Below are 21,527 nucleotides of genomic sequence, written 5' to 3'. Positions count from 1 at the left end.
CTTATACATCAGCCATAACATAACAAGATAAAAAATAAACAAATAGAGAAAGATTATAATGATATATGTTCGGTAACTTTAGATTAGATAATAACAAGACATTGTTATTTCGATCTCTACATCACAACTTATTCACGATATAGCTGCAGGTGAATATGATTTTTTAACTTGTTGAGACAACTATACCTGTAGATTTAAATCTTATGACAGAAGCTTTTACAAATAATATAACAATCAATTTCAATATTTTTAATTCACTTAATGAAATTTATGATTGACAACTATGCATTTAACATGTGGATTTCTTCAACAGAGAGCTGGTGAAATAATTTAAAAGAAAACATTTGAGATTTTCAATATCATGAATTTTGAATTATTAGTTAAAAAAAGACTTGGTATTATAGATTTTCTATCGGTTGTTTCTAAATTCTTTTTAAATATTTGGGTTCTATGTGAGAATCATAGAAGCCTAAATTTTTGGAATGTAATTATGTTGGTGGGATGGATGGGAAAGTGTTTGACCTTTGCTGGCAAAGTATGTCTACTGAAATTTGTAATTACTTCTTTTTCACTATTCTACATAAGAAATTACAAAAAGTTTGGAATTAGGGAAGTGAGGGTAGGAAAATAGCATGGTTAGCTTGGGATAAGGTATGTAAACCAAGGAGCCAGGGGATTGGATGCCATTGATGTAAGGACATTTAACTTTGCTCTTTTAGGAAAGTGGTTGTGGCTAGCCATGGAGAATGAGGATTTATAGAAAGAAATTTTGAAATCTAAGTATGAGGGATGGAGAGAGTTAAGGAATTTAGAATTTAGTAAAGCAAAATCATTTGGTGGAGAGACATTAAAATTGTAGTTGCAATGGAGGAATTGGGGAAATGTTTTGACGATAATATTCAATGGGTAGTAGGGGATGCAAAAAGAATAAGGATATGGGAAGACAAATGAGTGAGAAACAACTCTTTAAAATAAATATTTCCTAGACTATATAATCTATCTCGTCGTAAGAAGACAGTGATTTTCAAAGTAGGAAGATGACAGAATAATACTTGGTGCTGGGATTTAGAATGGAGAAGAACTATTTTTTAATGGGAAATCGATCAAATAAGTTCTTTGATAGGTCAAATCGAGAACACAATTTTTAGGATTCAGAGGATGATGAATGTAGATGGTCAGATGAGGTCACTCACGTTTTCACGGTCAAATATGCTTATAAATTGCTAGATAAGGAGGAGAATGAGGAAAACAATACCATTTTGGACCAGTTTTGGAATATTAAGGCACTACCCTCTGCCTAAGTTGTTGGATGGAAAATTTTACTTAACAAAGTTTCAACTAAAGTTAATTTGCATAGGCATAGAGCTAGAAAACATTATGTGTCTTATGGAAATTGTTAATCATTTTTGTTTGGTGTAGCATCACATGGTCTATATGGAATTAATAATGTTACAAATGGTTTGATGAATCCACTCTCCAACATATCCTACAAAAATCTCACTTTAAATCGTTCAGGAGTTTGAGATTATCTAAATTTGGAAATAGTTTGTGGGGTTGTATACGGTTAAACACAATTAGCGAGATTTGGAGACATAAAAAAACATTATTTTAAGGATACCTCTCTTGATCTAGATAGTGGCACAACTAAAAGTTTGGTCATGGATAACATGTAAAACCAAAATGGTCAATTTTTCACATGCTTAATGATGCATTGACCTAATAACTTGTTTAAAATATGTTAAAAACTACGAGGATGCCTAATTTGTAACCATTTTTATCTATATATGATAGCTATCATTTGATCTTAGTGCATTTGCTAGGCATGGTGATGTTTTGAATGCAGGTTAGATATACGCACTGAGACAAAGCTTTCTAAATGAAGCCAAGAAGAGGACAACATTTTATGGGGTAGTTGTTGTGATGGAGCTAATGTGAACAACAAGTCTAAAGATTTTCTTTTTGCTCATGTCGTGTTAATAGTATGTGGTTTATTAACATGGTTTACAAAATATCTTGATGGTCATGATGTTATTGATGTGGTTTATTTTATTTGGTATTAGTTGGATTGATGTTTTTTTATCAGCAAAGTTGGATTGATGTATGTGAACCTTTTTTTATGTATTCATTTTGTTTAGATGCCTTTTTTGGCTCATAAGTATGGTATGTGGAGGAGGTTCACATTTGATCTAGGTGGTAGAGTTTTGTTAGATTTTTGTAAAAGGGTTGGAGTACACCTAGTATTTCCATTTATTTTATTCTTGTTATTGATAAAAAAAATGATTTTTTAAAATAATGAGTATCAAAAGAAGATTGATTAAATTCCTATGTTAATATGGAGGAAGAAGTTTATAATTGATTTGGCTAGTTGCTAGTTGCGTATAAATTTTCCCATAAATATTCATGAAAAAAAGCATTATGACATCAAGTTGTTTAATAATCATTATTTTTTTTCTTTGAAATGTATCATCAACTTTAAGTTTCACCTTGTAAATCCATTTGCCTTCACAATGTATTTCTTACCTTTAAAGAGAAGAATGGTATCTCAAATTCACTTGTGGTTAATAGTATCTATTACAAAGTGAACTTTAAGCATAACTCAATCCTATAAAATCGTCTCATGAGGTGAAGTTTGCATCCACTTATATACAATGAAATATTCTCATATCTAGTCAAGGTGGATCTCCAACACACACCCCCTCACGCCGAGAGTGACAACTCGTGCATGAGACAACATATTATGGATGGTTTAATAACAATATGATAGTGGGTGACACGATAGACCCAACAAACACTCGGTATCAGCCTTAGTTTTACTATAAGAAAATCATTAAACATAAATCAATACTATAAAGACAAAAAATAATTAATTAATATATTAACTAAATTACATATTATTTTAAAGACTAAAATATCTAAAGTAATTTCTATCATTAATAAATAGTTTTTTTTAAATTGATATTTAATTACCTATCAAGATTTTAATATCTAATTTATTTTGAAAAACAATTCATCAAAATTGATTACGAAAACTATTTCTTAAAAGCTAAAAGCAAAACAAAATCTACCTTAATTTTGCGTTATGTCTTAGATGCTATAGCTTACTGCACTGAATATGCCTATACAGTCATGAAAAATATTATATGTTAGTGAACAAATTCAAGCAATAATAGAAAGTTGTATTAGATATAAAAAATTTTATCAGTAATAAATAAATTAAATAAAATTATAAAAAACTTGAGACAAGAAAGAACTTACAAAAACACTTAAAAACAAAAGAGAATCTAACCAATTAAAACTAGTTGTATAAGGTGTTAGACATAATAATATCATCATATATTCCCGATTTCAATCAATCTGTATGTTATGTATTAAAGTATTTTAGTTTACGAAAAATTAATAACTATTAGTTATATATTTTGATATTTTAAATAACATACTGGTCATACAAAGTGAAACTGAATTTGAATATATTATATAAGATATTGAATGAAAATCGTATACAAAAGTATAATTAGGAAAAGATACATGGGTCATTTTTTTGAGAGGATTAGTTGTAGGAAGAAGAATGTTTGTAAACAATTCTATTGGGACAATGTTATTAAATGTTTTGGAAATATTAAGAACAAGGTCTACTAGTTGTGTTTATTTTAATAATCTGTGAAGTTGTTTTGTTTTGATTTGGTTGTGTGTCGGCATCATTGAAGTAAATAACGAATTGAAGTCCCACATCGTGTGGTTGGGGTAGGGGTGCATGCAAGTGGGGTATTGATTTGATTCCATTAAGATATGTAGTGGGGTTGGGGTGACGATATTGACTGATCATGAAGTGATAAACCCTAATAATCCTAATGCTACAATTTCCACAGTGCGAAAATCCTTTGGAATTCGATACTCACTACACACCACTCCAGTGTGTTGGGAACTGGCCAACAAAACCAGTCAATGAAGGTCATTGCATGCCTTATCAGAAATTAATGGAGGCTCTATTCCTTTTCAATTTTTTATTTGGCAGAGATGGTGGCAAGCATGCATGCATGTGACCAGAATTTGGAGCCATGTGCTTCATATCACACATTCATAATAACTTTACTGCTGTGAACTCTGCACGCCAATATTGGCTAAGTTTGGCGGTGTGTATGTAACTACATCCCTACCTCTGCACTGTTGCAGAACCTTGTTGCTGCTTCTGGAGCTGGTGGATCCATGCATATTTTTTGCTTCTCTATCTTTAACTATTTTATGCCTTCTTTTCTTCTTTCTTTCCCATATTTTTAGACTTTACAAAAGAAATTCAACTTTATTCCTTTTACTCTATGTCTCACTAATATATATATATATATGGTAAGAGAATGGTTTCTTTGCAAGTGTAACTTGTGCCACTGGAATAAGGTACATTCTTTCTTAGTTTAGAGGTAAAATAAGAATGTATTGTTTAAAGTTTAGCATCATATTCATATATGCATATTTCTAAATGGTTCTACTTGCAACCACTACTAGGAAAACATTTATTACCTACAAACTTTCCTGCAAAAAATTATTCATAGAAAATACTTACAATTTTTATTTTAAAATATTTTTCGTAAAAAATATATATGTATTTTCTAGAATTATTTTTGCAAAAAATATCTACAAATTTTTTTTGCAAGATTATTTGCAGAAAATCAATATTAACACTACAAGCAAATTATGAAATAAAAATTAATTTAAAAAATAATAATTAGTTGGTATAATAAATAAATTAAAGATAAATTAAAAAAAATTAATCTCTAAATTAGTTTATATTATTGTTAAATAATTTTTAAATTAGTATCTAATTAACAACCAAGATTTTAACTACATTGGTTGCTAATTAGATATCAATTTAAAAATCATTTAACAATAATAGAAACTAATTTAGAAATCAAAATTTTGTTTAGTCTTTAAAATGATATCTAATTTAATCATTATAGCAACTAATTATTTTTTGTCTCTGAAATTAATTTTTATTTGATAATTTTTTTAGTGTAATACTTGTCAATTTTACTGCATCAATTACTAGAAAAATATGTATTACCTGCACGTTTTTCTATAATTTTTTTTATAAAAAGGACATCTGTGATTTTTGTGTGGAATATTTGTTACAGTAAACACCTACAAATTTTTTGGTAAAAGACTAAGAAATACATGCAAATTTTGATTTATAAAATTATCTGAAAAACAGTATTTATAAAATTACTTGCGTCGATGTTAATTTAGACATTTTTTTGGCTAATGCAATTTTGCACCAAAACTATTAAAAATTTCATTATTATTAGAAAATCATTTATTACATGCAATTTTTTTAAAAGAAATTTTTCCAAAAAAATTATGTAAATTATTTTTTGCAAGAAATGTTTACATATTTCTCTTAAAAGAATTTCTGCTACAAAATTACATGTGAATGTTTCAAAATTATTTTCAATACCCGTAAAATTAAATACTTTTATATTAGTTGTATAATTATATAACTCTTTTTATAAATAAAAATGTTGTGAAGATTCAATACTTTGTAATTTTCAGAGCTTCCCAAAACTCCTAAACAATACAAACAAATTTCATACGTTATCTTCTGGTGCTTGCAATCCCTAAAAACAAATTTGAATTTATCTACGAATATGTTAATAAACATCAAGATATGGTATTTGATATTGCTGTGTTCAACATTTTATACACAATGAAGAGGAATCTCTCCAAACATGGAAGCTACCAAATTTTATGAAATGTCAAATTCTACTCATAGACCATTCTGAGAGTTTATTATAAACTAAATAAGAGTTTATTATAAACTAAATAATTGGTAGTAAAAACTTTGATTGCTAATTAGTCATCAATTTAAAAATCATTTAACAATAATAGAAACTAATTTAAAAACCAAGATATTTTTAGTATCTAAAATGTTCTCTAATTTAGTCACTATAGCAACTAATTATTTTTTGTTTTTAAAAATTAATTTCTTGTAAAAAGTCTCACAAGCTTGTTTAATTGATGTGATGAAATTGATGAAAGAATCAAACCATCCTAATAATCTAATAATGTCATTCCTTCTAATTTTAGGGAAACAAAGAAACTTGTTGCAGGGCTTGGTTTATCAAGAATAAATATAGATAGTTGCATTGATGAGTGTATGTTGTATTACAAAGATCACAATAGTTTAAAGGAATGCAAGTTTTGTAAAAAGACTCCATATAAAACACACAACAAGAAAAACTCTAAAATATTAAAAAATTCTAGTAGTAAATAAACTAACATGCAATTTGAATTTGTATTTGTATCAGCAATAGATTCTGCAAAGCAAGGCTCAGGTTAACTTGGTGGTTGTTATTGTTAATATAATATTCTTTAACACAGTTTCAACTCACTTCTTATAATTAGATAAAATTAATGTTTGGTAATGTAAATTATACTTTTATCTTATACACTGTATTTAGAAGTGTTACTAATTTGAAGATTTACAATATTATGTAATATGAGGGTATTATATGTACTAATATTTTACATATCATGTATTAGTGAAAGATATTTTGTTAACATAAATATTACACTGTTAGTGCAATAAAGACAAAGGGCAATCTAATAGTTTATATAAATCTATAGTTTCTGACAAGCAATTAATTTCTTTAGGTAGTGTGGTTATTAAGAGCTCTCTCCTTTACCATTCATTCTCTGTTCCTTAATTCAAACAGGAAAAATGTTGCAGAAATTAAATTCTATATCTTGGAATAACAAAAGTTCAGGTCTGCTCACATGACAAAAACCCTGTGCAGTGTTATACAGTAACGATGCATGCAGTGGTCTTTCTGCTCTACCTTTGACATATTTTCTGACCATGTACAATGTATATTTACTCCAACCTCAACACTTTGTCAGAAAAAAAAAAAAACTTCATGGGGGTAAATAAGAATGTAGAATCAAATCATTTCTTTAAAATTGGCAAAATATATATCAAGAAGAAGAAAAAGCAAAGTAATGAGTTCTGGGTAACTTAATTTTGGTACTGAATGAAGAATATTGTTCTTGTCCTTGTAAAAAAGGAACTACTATCCTTAAAAATCTGTCAGCAGTTGTCAATTTCAATACATAATTTTAAAATAATTGAAACACTTCCATTGTAGTTCATCGAAAACAAATGTGAAGCGTGAGCAACTGTCACTGTATCCCATGGCTATATGGCTCTGTCTCATTGCTCAAAACCTTTATTAGTTATCTATCAGTTTTTAGTTTCATCCATGCATCTGCAATTTTAAAATCCAAACTTCAAATATAATCATCATAGAAGTTCAAATGCAGAGTCCATTGCTATCATTAGATTCAACTTTTACTATTTTTAATTAATATATATCATTTATTTGCACTAAAAATGATTTTCAGAGCTTAATAACTTAATCTATTCTCATAATAAGCAAAAACTAATATTATTGTAAAGAGATGGGCCCTTAACCTATCATATGCTAAGGATACAAAAAAAATAAACCTAAATTGATCTACTAAATTATTTCAAAACATTTCAGTTGAATAAAAGTCTATATATTTTAAAATTTTAACTATTATTATCAAAATTAATTGTTTACTTATTTTTTATGCTCTCAAGTTAAAAAAACATCTGATTTGATATAATATTATATGTCTCGCCTTATATAAAATCCATTAAAATTGTGTATAAATATTGAATTGAAAATAAAACATTTTATGTGGATACGTAAAGTTTTCACAATAACAAGAAAATATACTTAACCTATTTTTTGATATGTTAGTGTTACTGTATAAATTAAAAAGTCCCTTCACTTGTCATATTTCTTTTGAGATATTCTCTTTCACAATGTTGATGATTTTCTTCAGTATAAGATGAGATGTAAGATGAGATGTGTACATGTAAAAGATGTTATGATGCTCAAGTTAATTTTTATAGATAGTTAAAAATGATAAATGATTAACAGTGTACATATACTTGGTCCTTGTCCACCTATTTATAGATGGAATGATTAAAATGTATTAGTCTGACACCAAATATATTTTAATTATAGATAAAAAAAAATTCTTAATATTTTGTGGTGTCAAGTTTCCAAATTATGTTCAACAATATTTCCAAAATTATTATAAAATATTTTCAACACGTTATGGTACAAGTTATAGTCAAGATAATATCAATTGTATATCATACAAAACATTCGACTCAAAATTATAAACAAGTGGTATTGAATAATAAAAAATATCATTTTGTATAATATCCTTAATGAACAACATTATACTTCTACTTTATTTAATTTTGTTGTATATATTATAATAAACAAGAATTAAGTTAGCAAACAACATACAATAAAAATGTGTGCTTATGTTATGTATATAATAATTATGCCTGTATACTATGTATTATTATATGTATATATAGAGAGATATAATATTTATTTATACATAATGTTTACAGATATCATGGGTTCGAATATAACTTTTATTCTTTCTTTCAACCTACCTAAATCAATATTTATTTAATAGAAATTTAAATATATGAAAGAAATAAAAATATCAAATCTCTTCAAAGACAAATACTTGATTAAATTGTAAATCATAAATCAAAATATTTTTTATTTTTTTCAAAAATATATATAATTTGATGAAAAATAAGATAAATTTAATATGCTTACAATTTGATTTTGAACGCAAGGATTGAAAAATCAAATTACATAAAAAAAATGCATATTTATTTTTTAAAATTAACAGTTGCTAGTTTTCAATCTTTATTAGTTTGGATGGGTTATCTATCACCCTTAACTATGTTACGATATAATTGTTTAACAAAGATAACACTTTCAGCAACATTCATCACATTAAAATGAAATAACTGAGAAAATTAACCAAGAAAACATAAAACCGTTTGGAAAGACCAAAAACTAAAAAGTGAAGAGTGAGAAACAAACATGAAAGGATTTTGGCAAATTCTTCCTACACCCAACATTTTTGAACCTGCACCAATACAATTTTAAAATTTCGAAAATACCCTTTATTCCAGAAATCAAAATCCAGAATAGATAATAATACATTCTGCAAAAATAAATACTAAAGAGTTGTGGCAATTTCTCCCTCCACCATATGAATTTCAGCATGCACCTAATCAGCTCTAGAAGATGACAAAAATACCCCTTCTAAATGATGAAAATAACCTTACACAAAAATGGAAAAAATTATTTTTGAAACTTTTATCTAAAATATTTTGGATTTCAATTTTCGGAACATATTTTTGAATTCTGAATTTTTTTATCCAGTTTAGTTGTGTTCAGAATTTTTTTTCCGGCATGTATTTTTTTATTTCTCAATTATCATTATTATTTTGGATTTTTTAATTTGGAATAAGGGTAGTTTTGGAAATTTAAAAAATTGATATGGTGGTGGAGGTTAAAATTGATATGGTGCAGGAGGGTAGTTTTGGAAATTTATAAAATTGATATGGTGCAGGAGGGTAGTTTTGGAAATTTATAAAATTGATATGGTGGAGGTTAAAACTGATATGGTGCAGGAAGAATTTGCCAAGGATTTTTTCTAATTTGCAAGACGGCCCAATTTCTTTTCTTAATGTAGGCCCAATATGCAAGGCCCATGAGTTCAACTAAATCTTTATTTGATCCAAAAAACTTTAAAACTCAAATTTAACTGAAACAAAATATTAAAATTTAAAAATTTACTAGTGAGAAATTAGATTTTAAAATTTTATAAACTGAAAATCTTATTTTTATACTAAAATTAATATTTTAAATGATATATTTCAAGATAAAATTTTAGATTCTAAATTAATTTTTATAATAATTAATTTTGAATTTAAAGTAATTACTAATTAAAGTAATTAGTAGTTAGAATGTTGGTAATTAATATTATATATAAATTAAAAATTATTTAAAAAATATATATTAACAATAAAAATTACTTTATATACCATTATTCTTTTAGTTTATAAAATAATATCTAAGTTAATATAACAACTAATTATTTTTATTTTTAAAATTAATTTTTATTTTACTCTTTTAGTTTATAAAATAATATCTAAATTATTTAATATAATAAATAATTATTTTTATCTTTAAAATTAATTTATATTTAATAATTTTTTAGTGATAATTTAATTTATTTTGATTATTAAATATATGTTCACTGAAAAAATATTTATTTACATTAAAATCTAAATTGATTCATTTATTTTAATTATTTTCACACTATCGTTTACATATCTTAATATATGTAACAAGAACATTTGTGGATAAGAAACTATCAAAGTATTACAAGTAAAATTAATTTTTTACTTAATAGGAAAACTCAACAAATGACATTCTAAAAATAAAATTACATAATCAAAAAATTAATATAAATTATGAAAGAGAAAACAACATTATGGAAACACATTAAAAAATATATTATTACCAGGTCAGAAATTATTATTTGTATGATTAATTGGATAGGTACTATAACACTGTCTATTCAATAATTTACAACTTTGAAATCTCACACCTTAGTTGTGCATGACAGAATGAGGCAGAAATAGAAGAGTGGAAAAAAAAAGTTTCAAATCATAATTGTAAAAGACAAATTATAATAAAATATTTTAACGTTATTATTATAATCAATATATAATTATAGATTTTCAATATTTTAATGGAATATAATTTATTTATTTTTTATTACTAATATACTATGAAATGCTCTAATCTCTAGTCGATGTGGGATCTCCAACACACCCTCACGCCGAGACTGCCAACTCGTGCGTGGGACTATATATTATGGATGATCCGATAGCGGGTGACACGATAGGTCCAACACAAACATTCGCTAGGATAGACTCGAAAATGGCTCTGATACCATATTACGAAGTGAACTTTAAACCTAACTCAACCCCATCAAATCGACTCATGGGGTTGAGTTAGGCTTAAAGTCAACTTTGTAATATGGTATCAAAATCATTTTGAATCTATCATAGCGAGTGTTTGTTGGGTTTATCAGGTCATCCTTTATTGGGTCGTTATCGAACCACCCATAACATATATCTCTACACACGAGTTGGTAGTCTCGACGTGAAGGGGTGTGCTGAAGATCTCACATCGACCAAAGATGAGGACATTTCATTGTATATAAGTAAGTGCAAACCTCATCTTATGAATCGGTTTTATGATGTTGAGTTAGGCTTATACTACACTTCTTAACATGATATATCTCCAACAGTTTCATCCAATAAATAATCACCCAAAATATCAATTTTCACTTTCAATAAAAAAAAACACCTTTCTCAAATTTTAATCTCACATCCTACTATATCTTCTAAATTTTATCAAAATTTACTAAATTTCCCCCTTAATCTTTCAAAATTAATTTATATCATAAATATTTTTTTAAATAAAACATAAAAATTTAAATAGCTGTAACAAAATAAGATTTGTCGAAAGTTTCTTTTTAAAATAAGATTTCCTTAATCTAAGCAAACTTATCACGTGTTTCAGTTTTTTCTATTAAAACAGAGGAAGGTTTATATGTAAGTGGACACGACGCCGTAACATTGTGGATGAGGCTGTAATTAACGGAAAATATCAGGGGTAAAATCGAGAAATAAATTGAAAACAAAATCATCGAAATCCATTGAAATAAGAAAACATTTCCAATTTCACACTCTCTTCCGGTGTCATCTTTGATACGTCGTTGTCTCAAAGCCACCGCCATCGCCCTTCGATTTTTGGAAACCCTAACTCCACAATTGCCTCTCACAGACTCAATCCTCTTCATTATTTCGTAATTCCAACTTCTTCCATCTTCCTCAAAGGTTCGATTTCGTTACTTAGCTGTTATTCAGATTTCTTTTATTTGAAATTTATGGTATAGATTACTGTCGCTCTTTTGATCGGATCGATTTATTCTCTGGCGTGATAATTCTTAAAAAAGTTATTTCAGAACTCACATCTTCCATAAGTAACTGAAACTAATATAACTAATGTTGTTTAACTTTTTGCTTGTGTGCTTAAAAGAAACGCCGATGGTTATCTGCCTCTGCTTCCCTGTAGGTGTTGTATGTTCAGTAGACTGTATCAGATTATTCAGAAAAAAAAAATCTGTATTTGAAGTTGGAAAATTGAAATTTGTGCAATATCAGTGTCTAAGCTTTGATCTGTCGATTGTGAAATGAGTTGATGTCTTGTGTTCTTTGCAGTTTGAAATCATGGCTGGGCAGGCACCAGAAGGATCACAATTCGATGGTCGTCATTATGATGCTAAGATGGATGAGTTGTAGGTTTCCCCTTCCCTTAGATGCTTGCTTAATAGAGATGCTATTGCATTGACATGTGTTTTTTTCATCTATGTACTTGTGATTCCATCTTATTATTTCATACGCAATGCCTACCTGTGATGCACCCATGCCTAGAATTATATACTCATTTTTGGTTTCATGTGTTGATGGGACCAGACTCGGAGCTGATGGGCAAGATTTTTTTACTTCTTATGACGAAGTTTGCGAAAGCTTTGATGCTATGGGATTGCAGGAGAACCTTCTGAGGGGTATTTATGCATACGGTATGTACATCAATATTTGAATGTAATATAATTTTAAATCTTGATTCTTGCTTGAGAGTGTTGGTTATACTTTCTATTGTTTATATCTGCATAAAATATGAGATTAATTTACAGTTAAATTATATGTCTCGTAAGAATCTTGAATGCTTGCTGCACTTTCTGTTTTAATTATTACCATTGTTTTATGTCATTGATAACTGAGCCTTTATATGGATGTTGTATTACTTCTGGGAAGGTTTTGAGAAACCCTCTGCAATTCAGCAAAGGGGGATTGTTCCTTTCTGCAAGGGGCTTGATGTAATTCAGCAAGCACAATCTGGAACTGGAAAAACTGCTACGTTTTGCTCTGGAGTTTTGCAGCAGCTTGATTACAGCTTAGTTGAGTGTCAGGCACTAGTTCTTGCTCCTACTCGTGAACTTGCACAACAAATTGAGAAGGTCATGCGAGCACTAGGGGACTATATAGGTGTCAAGGTTCATGCTTGTGTTGGTGGGACCAGTGTTCGTGAAGATCAACGCATCCTTTCAAGTGGGGTTCATGTAGTTGTTGGTACTCCTGGTCGTGTATTTGATATGCTGCGCAGACAATCTCTGCGCCCTGATCACATCAAGATGTTTGTATTGGATGAGGCAGATGAGATGCTCTCTCGAGGTTTTAAGGATCAGGTCCTCTCATTTACTGATGTTGATTTCTTTAATTTGCTTTATTCTGTTGATTTGTTGTTATGGAATTAGATTTTGGCTTAGTATTTTATTTGAATTTTAACCAGATATATAGATAATGATTATAATTGCTACTTTAAAGTTGTTAGTTGTAGTATATCAGTCAAACAGTATATTTTGGTGTGCTAGATACATATCAACAATGTATTAGCTTGTTAAAGGCACAAGTCCACAGTTGACTAGATTTTGCACCTAGAAGAACAGGGAAAATGAAAATTCATTTTTTCAGTCTCTTGGCTTCCTTTTCTTTTATGTATCCATTTTTCATCTCTATAAAATTTGAAAAAAAAAAGCGTGTGGAGCTATTATTTGGAAAAAATATTTTGTTCACTAAGTGCTACATCTTTAATGTTATTATGGACAGGAAGATTTAAATACTTACTCTCCTTTCTGAAAACTATATGTTATCGTTTGCAGTCTGCATTGGTAACATGTGCATGAGAAATAGAAAATAGCTACAACTTTATCTACCTTTTGGTTGGTTCATAAAGTGTATCCTTCTGAATTTGCCTTTTTTTTTCCACTTTCCAGATCTATGATATTTTTCAGCTACTGCCTCCTAAGATTCAGGTTGGGGTATTCTCTGCCACAATGCCTCCAGAAGCGCTGGAAATCACAAGAAAGTTTATGAACAAACCTGTGAGGATTCTTGTAAAACGTGATGAGCTTACCCTGGAGGGCATCAAGCAGTTTTTTGTCAATGTAGACAAGGAGGAATGGAAGCTGGAAACACTATGTGATCTTTATGAAACTTTGGCAATCACCCAGAGTGTTATCTTTGTGAACACTAGACGCAAGGTGGATTGGCTGACAGACAAAATGCGGAATCGTGATCACACAGTTTCAGCCACCCACGGAGATATGGACCAAAACACAAGGGATATCATCATGCGGGAATTCCGCTCCGGGTCCTCCCGTGTTCTTATCACCACAGATCTTTTGGCTCGTGGTATCGATGTCCAGCAAGTCTCACTTGTTATAAATTATGATCTGCCAACTCAGCCAGAGAACTATCTCCATCGAATTGGTCGTAGTGGTCGGTTTGGGAGAAAGGGTGTTGCTATCAATTTTGTGACCAGTGATGATGACAGGATGCTGCTTGACATCCAAAAGTTCTATAATGTGATGGTTGAGGAGCTGCCAGCCAATGTAGCTGATCTCATTTGATTTGGTCTCCCCTTCATTGTTGATTGGTATGATTTTTATTATGGAGGCCTCTGTCATTATTTCATTTTTCATGGCCCTGGCAGGGCCTTTCTCTGGCAAGACTTGAACTTAACTCCAAACCGGTGATTTTGAAATGGGCATACTTCTCTAATTTTGGGTTTAGCAGAATGCGTTGCTGCAATTTTGTTGCTTGCTTGTTTGTGTATCTGTCTTACTACAGATTGTAGATTGCTGCTTTCCGTGTGTTTTGTTTTAATATATCCGCGAGATGGTTGTGTATATTTGAAACCTTTTTTATGTCGCGCTGGAAATATACTGGACTTATTCTATTATCGCCCTGTTGATTTGATTCGACTTTTATTTTCCTGTCAGTCATTTGATTCTATTTTTTAGTTGCAGCCCAATTAAATTTCATTTTCTGGACCTTTGTGCACAGGCTTCTCTATTTGTCTGCAAGGAAGACTTATAATTATTGATATCTTTATACAAAAGAAATTATAAATAAACACATTTACTTGTTAACTTTATATATTATATAGCTTTTGATTAGATAATGTGGCATGCTTAATTTACAATGAGGGTTCCCTTCTGAGTTAAGAATAGATTGCTCGTCACGTATTTGTGAATTGTGAAGTGACGATATGGTGCAAATCGAAGCAATTGCTATCAGTTGCTAGGTCAACTATTCGCTATACTACTCATACTACGTGCGGAGACTTGTTTGTGACATGTTGGAACAGTTCACAAGCTATTTAGAACTTAAAGAATAGTCTGTCAAGGATTATCAACTAATAAAACTAAATTAAATTACGTGTAGTTCATCACCGTCAAATCAGAGAATGATGGAAATTAATATGTTATGAGAACTTCCCAGTTAGAATGAACCTCAAGACAGATATTGAGAACCATCTACCTGTACTGCATACGCTATCTTAAGTATTCTAAATTACTTCATCTTCCTTTTTAATTGAGGAGCCTTTAACAAAAATTTATTACTTTTTATGTCTTTTCTCTTATTCCAAGATAACATTTTTTCAAATATAATTTAATTAATATGGATTGAGAAAAATTAGTTATAATCTGCAATGATACATAAATTAAATAAAAAACTGAAAATGATATAATAGGTTAATCACTTAAAATAATATTAAAATAAATAAATAAAATAGATTTCTTGGCAACAACACTTTAAGTATCAAATAAATAATGTTTAAAGATACTACTTGCCTCATGTGTTCTCAGGATTATTGATACGTGGCGGTATTTGACCGTTCGGTACATAATTATTTTATAAAAGAATCAATTCACACAAATAGTTTGGTTAAAAAAAATGGAGCAGTACAATAGGAACAAACTTTATAATTAGAATAAAGGAATGTCAAGTGATGAATAAAAGGAAGATGCGAACATCCACGAAAAAGACCTCTAGCTAAACATAATTATTATTTTTTTTTTTAAATGGAGCTATTTCTCACACGTTTAGTCTATTCGAACTACTGAAAACATTAAGGTTGAGATTTCATTTTTTAGTAATTGTTTGAATTTATTTATTCTAAAGTGAGTAAATATATAGAGTGAATACCCACTTGTAATTCAAATTAGAGAATTCCATAAATTTAAAACTAAACTGAATGATTTATTATTCAATTATAACTGTTTAGTGAATTTACTATAAATTTTTTGAATTTTCGCATATTTTAGATTTAAGGTTTTCCCCAAAAATATTGTCATCATGCCTTTATTTTAAAATCTTATCATAATATTACTAACAAAACAATTCCTTTTTGAAAAATAAAATTGTAATTAAATAACGTCGTTTTCAAAAAAAATAACACTTTATATAAATTTAATAAACCGATAAAATAAATAAATAAATTAAAAAAACAGAACAATAAAATATACATTAAAATCATAGATAATAAAAATCATAAAATAATAATAGTTGGGAGATAAAATATATCATTAAACTTAAATTTTATTAACTTTAAATTAATGGCATATAGTTTCCATTTTATTTTTTTACACATTTATTCATTTTAGAAAAATAAAAATGGTTCAACATCACAACTCACTCGTTATACCTAACCCCTTCAAGCATGCACAAGCAAAAATGATTACGTTGAATATGTATGAAACAAACGTCTGTGTAGAAAGAAGATAGTGTGACATCTACGGTGTCTTGATGGCTTAAAACAAATAATAAATGAATGGTAAAAGTATGCAAATATAATCTGCTTTAATATTTAAGACAATAAATTGTGTAAATTTCCAAAAAAATGTAAAAAAAATTACTTATGCACCATTAAGGGTCGAATGGTTCCATGACGTATCACTATCCGATTGAACGACATGTGGATAAATATATTAATTAAAACGCATATTAATATTAATTAAACAGTATAAAAATTAGGTAATAAGAACGCTAGGAGTTTATAAAATATTAATTAAAACGCATATTAATATTAATATTAATTAGGAGTTTATAAGATATTAATTACACTCAAATACACATCTGAATATTGAAAAATCTTTTACAAAAATACTCTCAATCGAAAATCAGAATTGTAATTTATTAAAAAAGACAAAAAAATCAATTATTTATTAATTAATAATTGCTATCTCATCCTCTCATACAAAAACAAACTTATAAGAATCTACTAAAGATATTAAAAACTTTTGAAATTTTGTTTGTAAAAATATAGTACTCTAACAAAACCTTGCAAATAAGTATCATTATAAAGTACGTCAAATTTAAGACAGCTGTTATAGTATTTAATTTAAGGTAAGTGTTTTGATATGTATAGAAGGAATTTTAGTTCAATAGTAAATGTTAAAATATAACAATAAACTAATGATTTCTTCTGGAGTACTCTAAATGGAGGTAATAATACTCCAAAACTAAATTCGGCTATATATATATATTTGAAAAAATATTGAATATATTATTATCAAAATTAAATATTTATTTTGATTATTAACGTTCTGACATTAAATTTATAAAAATAATATATTAAGTTAATCATTGTATTTAAAAAATTATATTTAAAAAGTATTTAGAAGGTTAACAAAATATTATTTAAATTTATTGAGATAACATTATAAGAATTAATTAGTATATTTGAGATATATATTTTATTTTAAAAGGAGAATCTCCTAAACTATGTTAGATTATTGGAAGCATAGAAAAACTAATATATATATTTATTAGTATCAAAAGTTATGTTGTAGGAAGTTAGAAAAATTATATTTTAAAATGTGCCTATGAAAAAAAAAGAATAGCCTTTGTTTCTGTTGCTGTCGTGAGTGATTAAAAAAAGCATCAGAATTCGTGGCAGATGAATTGTCTGACGCGGAATCCTTTGTCCGGGTCAAAAGCAAAATCCTCAACAATTTTAAAACCGTAAATTTTAGACAAAGGAAAATTCTAAAAGTCACGGATTAAAAAAAGACAAAGTAATAAATATATAATAAATTTAACTAAATATCCAGAATGTCTTAAAAAATATATATTTTTTGCTTATTTTTGTTTATTTTTTAGTTGTTTAAAAAATGAATTTAATAAAAGCGTTGATAATTAGTAATCTCCAGAAAACACGGCACCTAACAATGAATATATGAATTGTGCCTAAGATTCATTAACAGTGGGTGGAATTTAAATTATTAGAAGAGAGACAGCGAGAAAGAAAAATGGAGAAAGCTACAACAAAGTTGAAAGTAAAACTGAGCCACCGTAGACCAAACCTCTTATGGTCGTTGCTGGACCCCACGCCACCACTGTCCCTTGTATTTTCATAATCTTTCTATTCTGATCAAATAAATAAAAGGTTGAGAGTTGAAGACAGAGAACCACCCTTTGGCTTTTCCACTCTTGTTCTTGGTCCTCCCTGTCCAATTTTCCATGGAAGAGTTTCAAAGATCAAGGTCTTACGCAAATGGGCAAATGATGCAGATTGAGAGCTACTATGGAGCCCCCAGCAGGCCTTATGATCTCAGATGTTACAGTGCTTCCTATGCTCAAACTCAGATGGGTCCTAGGGACTTGAAGTTGAAGAAAGGGAAAAGCATTTCTGCAGCCTCTTCTTTCTCAAAGTCTTTGACCTTATCTGATCCTGAGCTTCAGAGGAAGAAGAGGGTTGCCAGCTACAAAATGTACTCTGTTGAAGGCAAGATCAAAGGCTCCTTCAGAAAGAGCTTCAGGTGGCTCAAGAACAAGTACTCTCAAGTCGTGTATGGCTGGTAGTGCTTTAATCTATTTAAATTCCTCCTTTCTATTACATGTATCAGCTATGTTTATGGGAAGAATTTGTAGATTAATCATTCATGGGTTATGATCGGTTTACTTGAATTCGTCAAAGCTTTTGTCTTTATGTGAAATAACTTGTTACTTGTTATTGGGTCCTGGAAAATCGATTTTGAGGGTTGACAGCAGTTTATATTTGTTGTTGTTCATGATTTTTTAACTCCATGATGGACTGAATCATGTGTAGTAAAGATCTTTCCATATTTAGTGAGACTTTTGTTATGAGTGTTTTCTCAATCTTGTCTCTAGTATCATCATCATTGGGATACAATAAGCCATCTTCTAGTTCTAATCAGAATTAGTTTTGCAGCAAAAATCTTCAAGGGTAGGTGTTTTTTTTTTCCATGGCACTTTCTCTGTCTTCTGTAATGGGATTTTCTTATATATATGTTTCCACTAAACGTTTAAGGTCTTTTATTTAGTCCGTGATACTGAAGGTGTTAAAAGCTTTTGTGTTTTGTGGTGATCAAGTTGCTTTCCCTTGTGCTGTCATTGCTCTTTCATGGGGTATGGCCATAGTGATAACAAAAATTGGGGGGGAATAGCTTAGTGTGATGTGGACCTCCACTTCAACTCCACAAGCCACAAGTCAGAAAGTAGTTTGAAATGAAGTTGTGGATAAATAGTTCTGTGGGCAGGGACAGTAACTTCTGAGTTCTTCAATAATTTGCATAATGGCATGGTATTTTTGAGTGGAAAGGAAACGAGAAGGGGAAAAGATAACTCGTAAGATACATGTTTCCCTCTATTGACATAGTTTATTAGTATGTTTTATCTTAAATTAAGTTAATTGAATTGAAAAGTGAGTAAAGTATGATACAGAACTTTTTTTGTCAAAAACACAACTTAGAATGTGCTAGAATAATATGATATTGAATTCTATGATGCATTAAGCATTGTTGATTGTTTGGTTTGTTGGTTGGGAGAAAGGAAGTTTAGTGAATGTGATTTTGATTAGCCAAAGCACATGAAGATGGTATGGTTGCATAAAAAGTTAGATTCTTTCATAATTTTAGTCCAAAATGTTGCAGAATAATTTCTCAGTTGAATTGAATAATCTTTTTAGTAAAATATGTTTTAAAATAAATTTTATAATTTTAATAGTAAATTATCTGGTCTAAGAATCTTTGAATTTTAGACAAGTTTGGTCGTTATTTTATGTTTAGCATTGTCCTCCTATTCCTTTATATTGTTGTCTTATTGTTCTTAAGTGATGTATGTGTCATTTTTATGATCCGATACATTACATTTATTGTTCATTAGATGGTAATGCAATCATGTTTCATTAATAAATTATAAGATTTAAGTTATTCGTATTTAAGAATGTCTCTATAATTTTTTTTTATTTCACATCATGTTTAATAAACTCGTCCAGTTATGAAAGTCTCATTATTAAGACTCGTTTTATGTCCTTTAAAATTATTCAATTACACCAACTCAATAAAATTTTTAAAAAATAAACGAAGTTGTATATTAACTCATTGATTTTCTTACCTTAAACCCACATGTCGCCCATCTTTTGATAATAAGCTTGCGCACAGTAAAATGAATTTTATATATCTTGAACCAAATTAAATAGTGATCAATTAAAAAAATTTAGATCAAGTTGGTCAACTACCATCCATTTATAAACAAATAAAGAGAAGAAATGGCTTATGGTTTTCTTCTTTGTTTTGTTTTATGTGCGCGTCTTCTTGCATTAATGGAAGGAAATTTAGGTAGATAATAGAAGTGATGTTTAATATAATCATTTTAGGTAGGCATAGAAGATACATTTATACAAAACACCGTCAAATTTAATAAATACTCTTTTAAGCATGTAAGCAATGTGTTTATAAATATGGAATGTTAATGAAAATGAGGATAATAAAAAATGTTATTGATGAAAATAAAAATTATTGTAATCATAGGTATATAGCAAATATAAAATATTTGTTTTCAACATTGAAAAAAAAAGTAAGATTTCTTATTGTTCTCGTACGGGGTTAGGGTCTAGAGAACTATTGAAACTACTCCTCTGATTTCTTGGTCGGTCGGTCGGTTTGCACGTATGTTCCTTTCCAAGCAAGTTCCTTCCTCTCCTCTACTTGCTTCACTCCTCGATCTTTATGTAGTTCAGACTCAAATAGTACCTGCAGAAGACACTCTGATGCTCAAGTCATATTTAGTATTCAACACTCGGTATTCTGAGTACTGTATAATTACGTGTCTTATTCTTAAAATTTGTGTTATTTATATTATTTTAGTGGACCTTTCTTATTGAACCAGATTAGAGAGAGTATAAGTCATGTTTAGAAATACATTACTTAGCTCTTAACTTTTGATTAGATTTACTAATTATGCTTAAACATAATCGGTTGTGAAGTATCGACCGATGTAATGATTACATGGATTCGATTGTGCGGACCCTACCAATACACTTATGAGAATTGATGTTTGGTCTTACAAGTAAAAAAAAAAAATTAATTATTAAAATAACATGAAATATGATGTGAATAAGAAGGAAGATGATATTACCTTTTTTATTATTTGACGAAAACCAAATATATCAATAAACATATCCAAACATATTTAGAATATCTCAAACACTTTCTATAAAATAAAATAGAGAAAATTACATTTAATTTCTCAAAAGCTATATGACACTTAATTTTAGTTTTAAAATAAAATAAAATGATTTTCACACATTCTTTAATACTTAAATAAATATTCAACATTTCTTAATTTTGTAATACATCATTATCACCTTTTTATATTTTAATAAAGTAATATTTAATTTTGA

At 28.8% G+C, this 21,527-nt stretch overlaps 2 protein-coding genes across 2 annotated transcripts; both read left to right on the top strand.

Moving 5' to 3' along the window:
• Positions 1-11,530: 11,530 nt before the first annotated feature.
• Positions 11,531-14,777, top strand: LOC137822836 (eukaryotic initiation factor 4A-9). Its single transcript, XM_068627840.1, has 5 exons — positions 11,531-11,809; positions 12,194-12,270; positions 12,449-12,555; positions 12,791-13,221; positions 13,810-14,777. The coding sequence occupies exons 2-5, from the start codon at positions 12,203-12,205 to the stop codon at positions 14,443-14,445; spliced, it is 1,242 nt and encodes a 413-aa protein (XP_068483941.1). The 5' UTR covers positions 11,531-11,809; positions 12,194-12,202; the 3' UTR covers positions 14,446-14,777.
• Positions 14,778-18,220: 3,443 nt separating this feature from the next.
• LOC137820654 (uncharacterized) lies at positions 18,221-18,982 on the top strand. The gene has a single exon (XM_068624838.1). The coding sequence runs from the start codon at positions 18,344-18,346 to the stop codon at positions 18,683-18,685; it is 342 nt and encodes a 113-aa protein (XP_068480939.1). The 5' UTR covers positions 18,221-18,343; the 3' UTR covers positions 18,686-18,982.
• The last annotated feature ends 2,545 nt before the right edge of the window (positions 18,983-21,527 follow it).

This window comes from Phaseolus vulgaris, chromosome 9 (assembly GCF_000499845.2).
Source record: "Phaseolus vulgaris cultivar G19833 chromosome 9, P. vulgaris v2.0, whole genome shotgun sequence".
Taxonomy (NCBI): Eukaryota; Viridiplantae; Streptophyta; class Magnoliopsida; order Fabales; family Fabaceae; genus Phaseolus; species Phaseolus vulgaris.
This window is presented reverse-complemented; position numbering and strand designations above follow the sequence as displayed.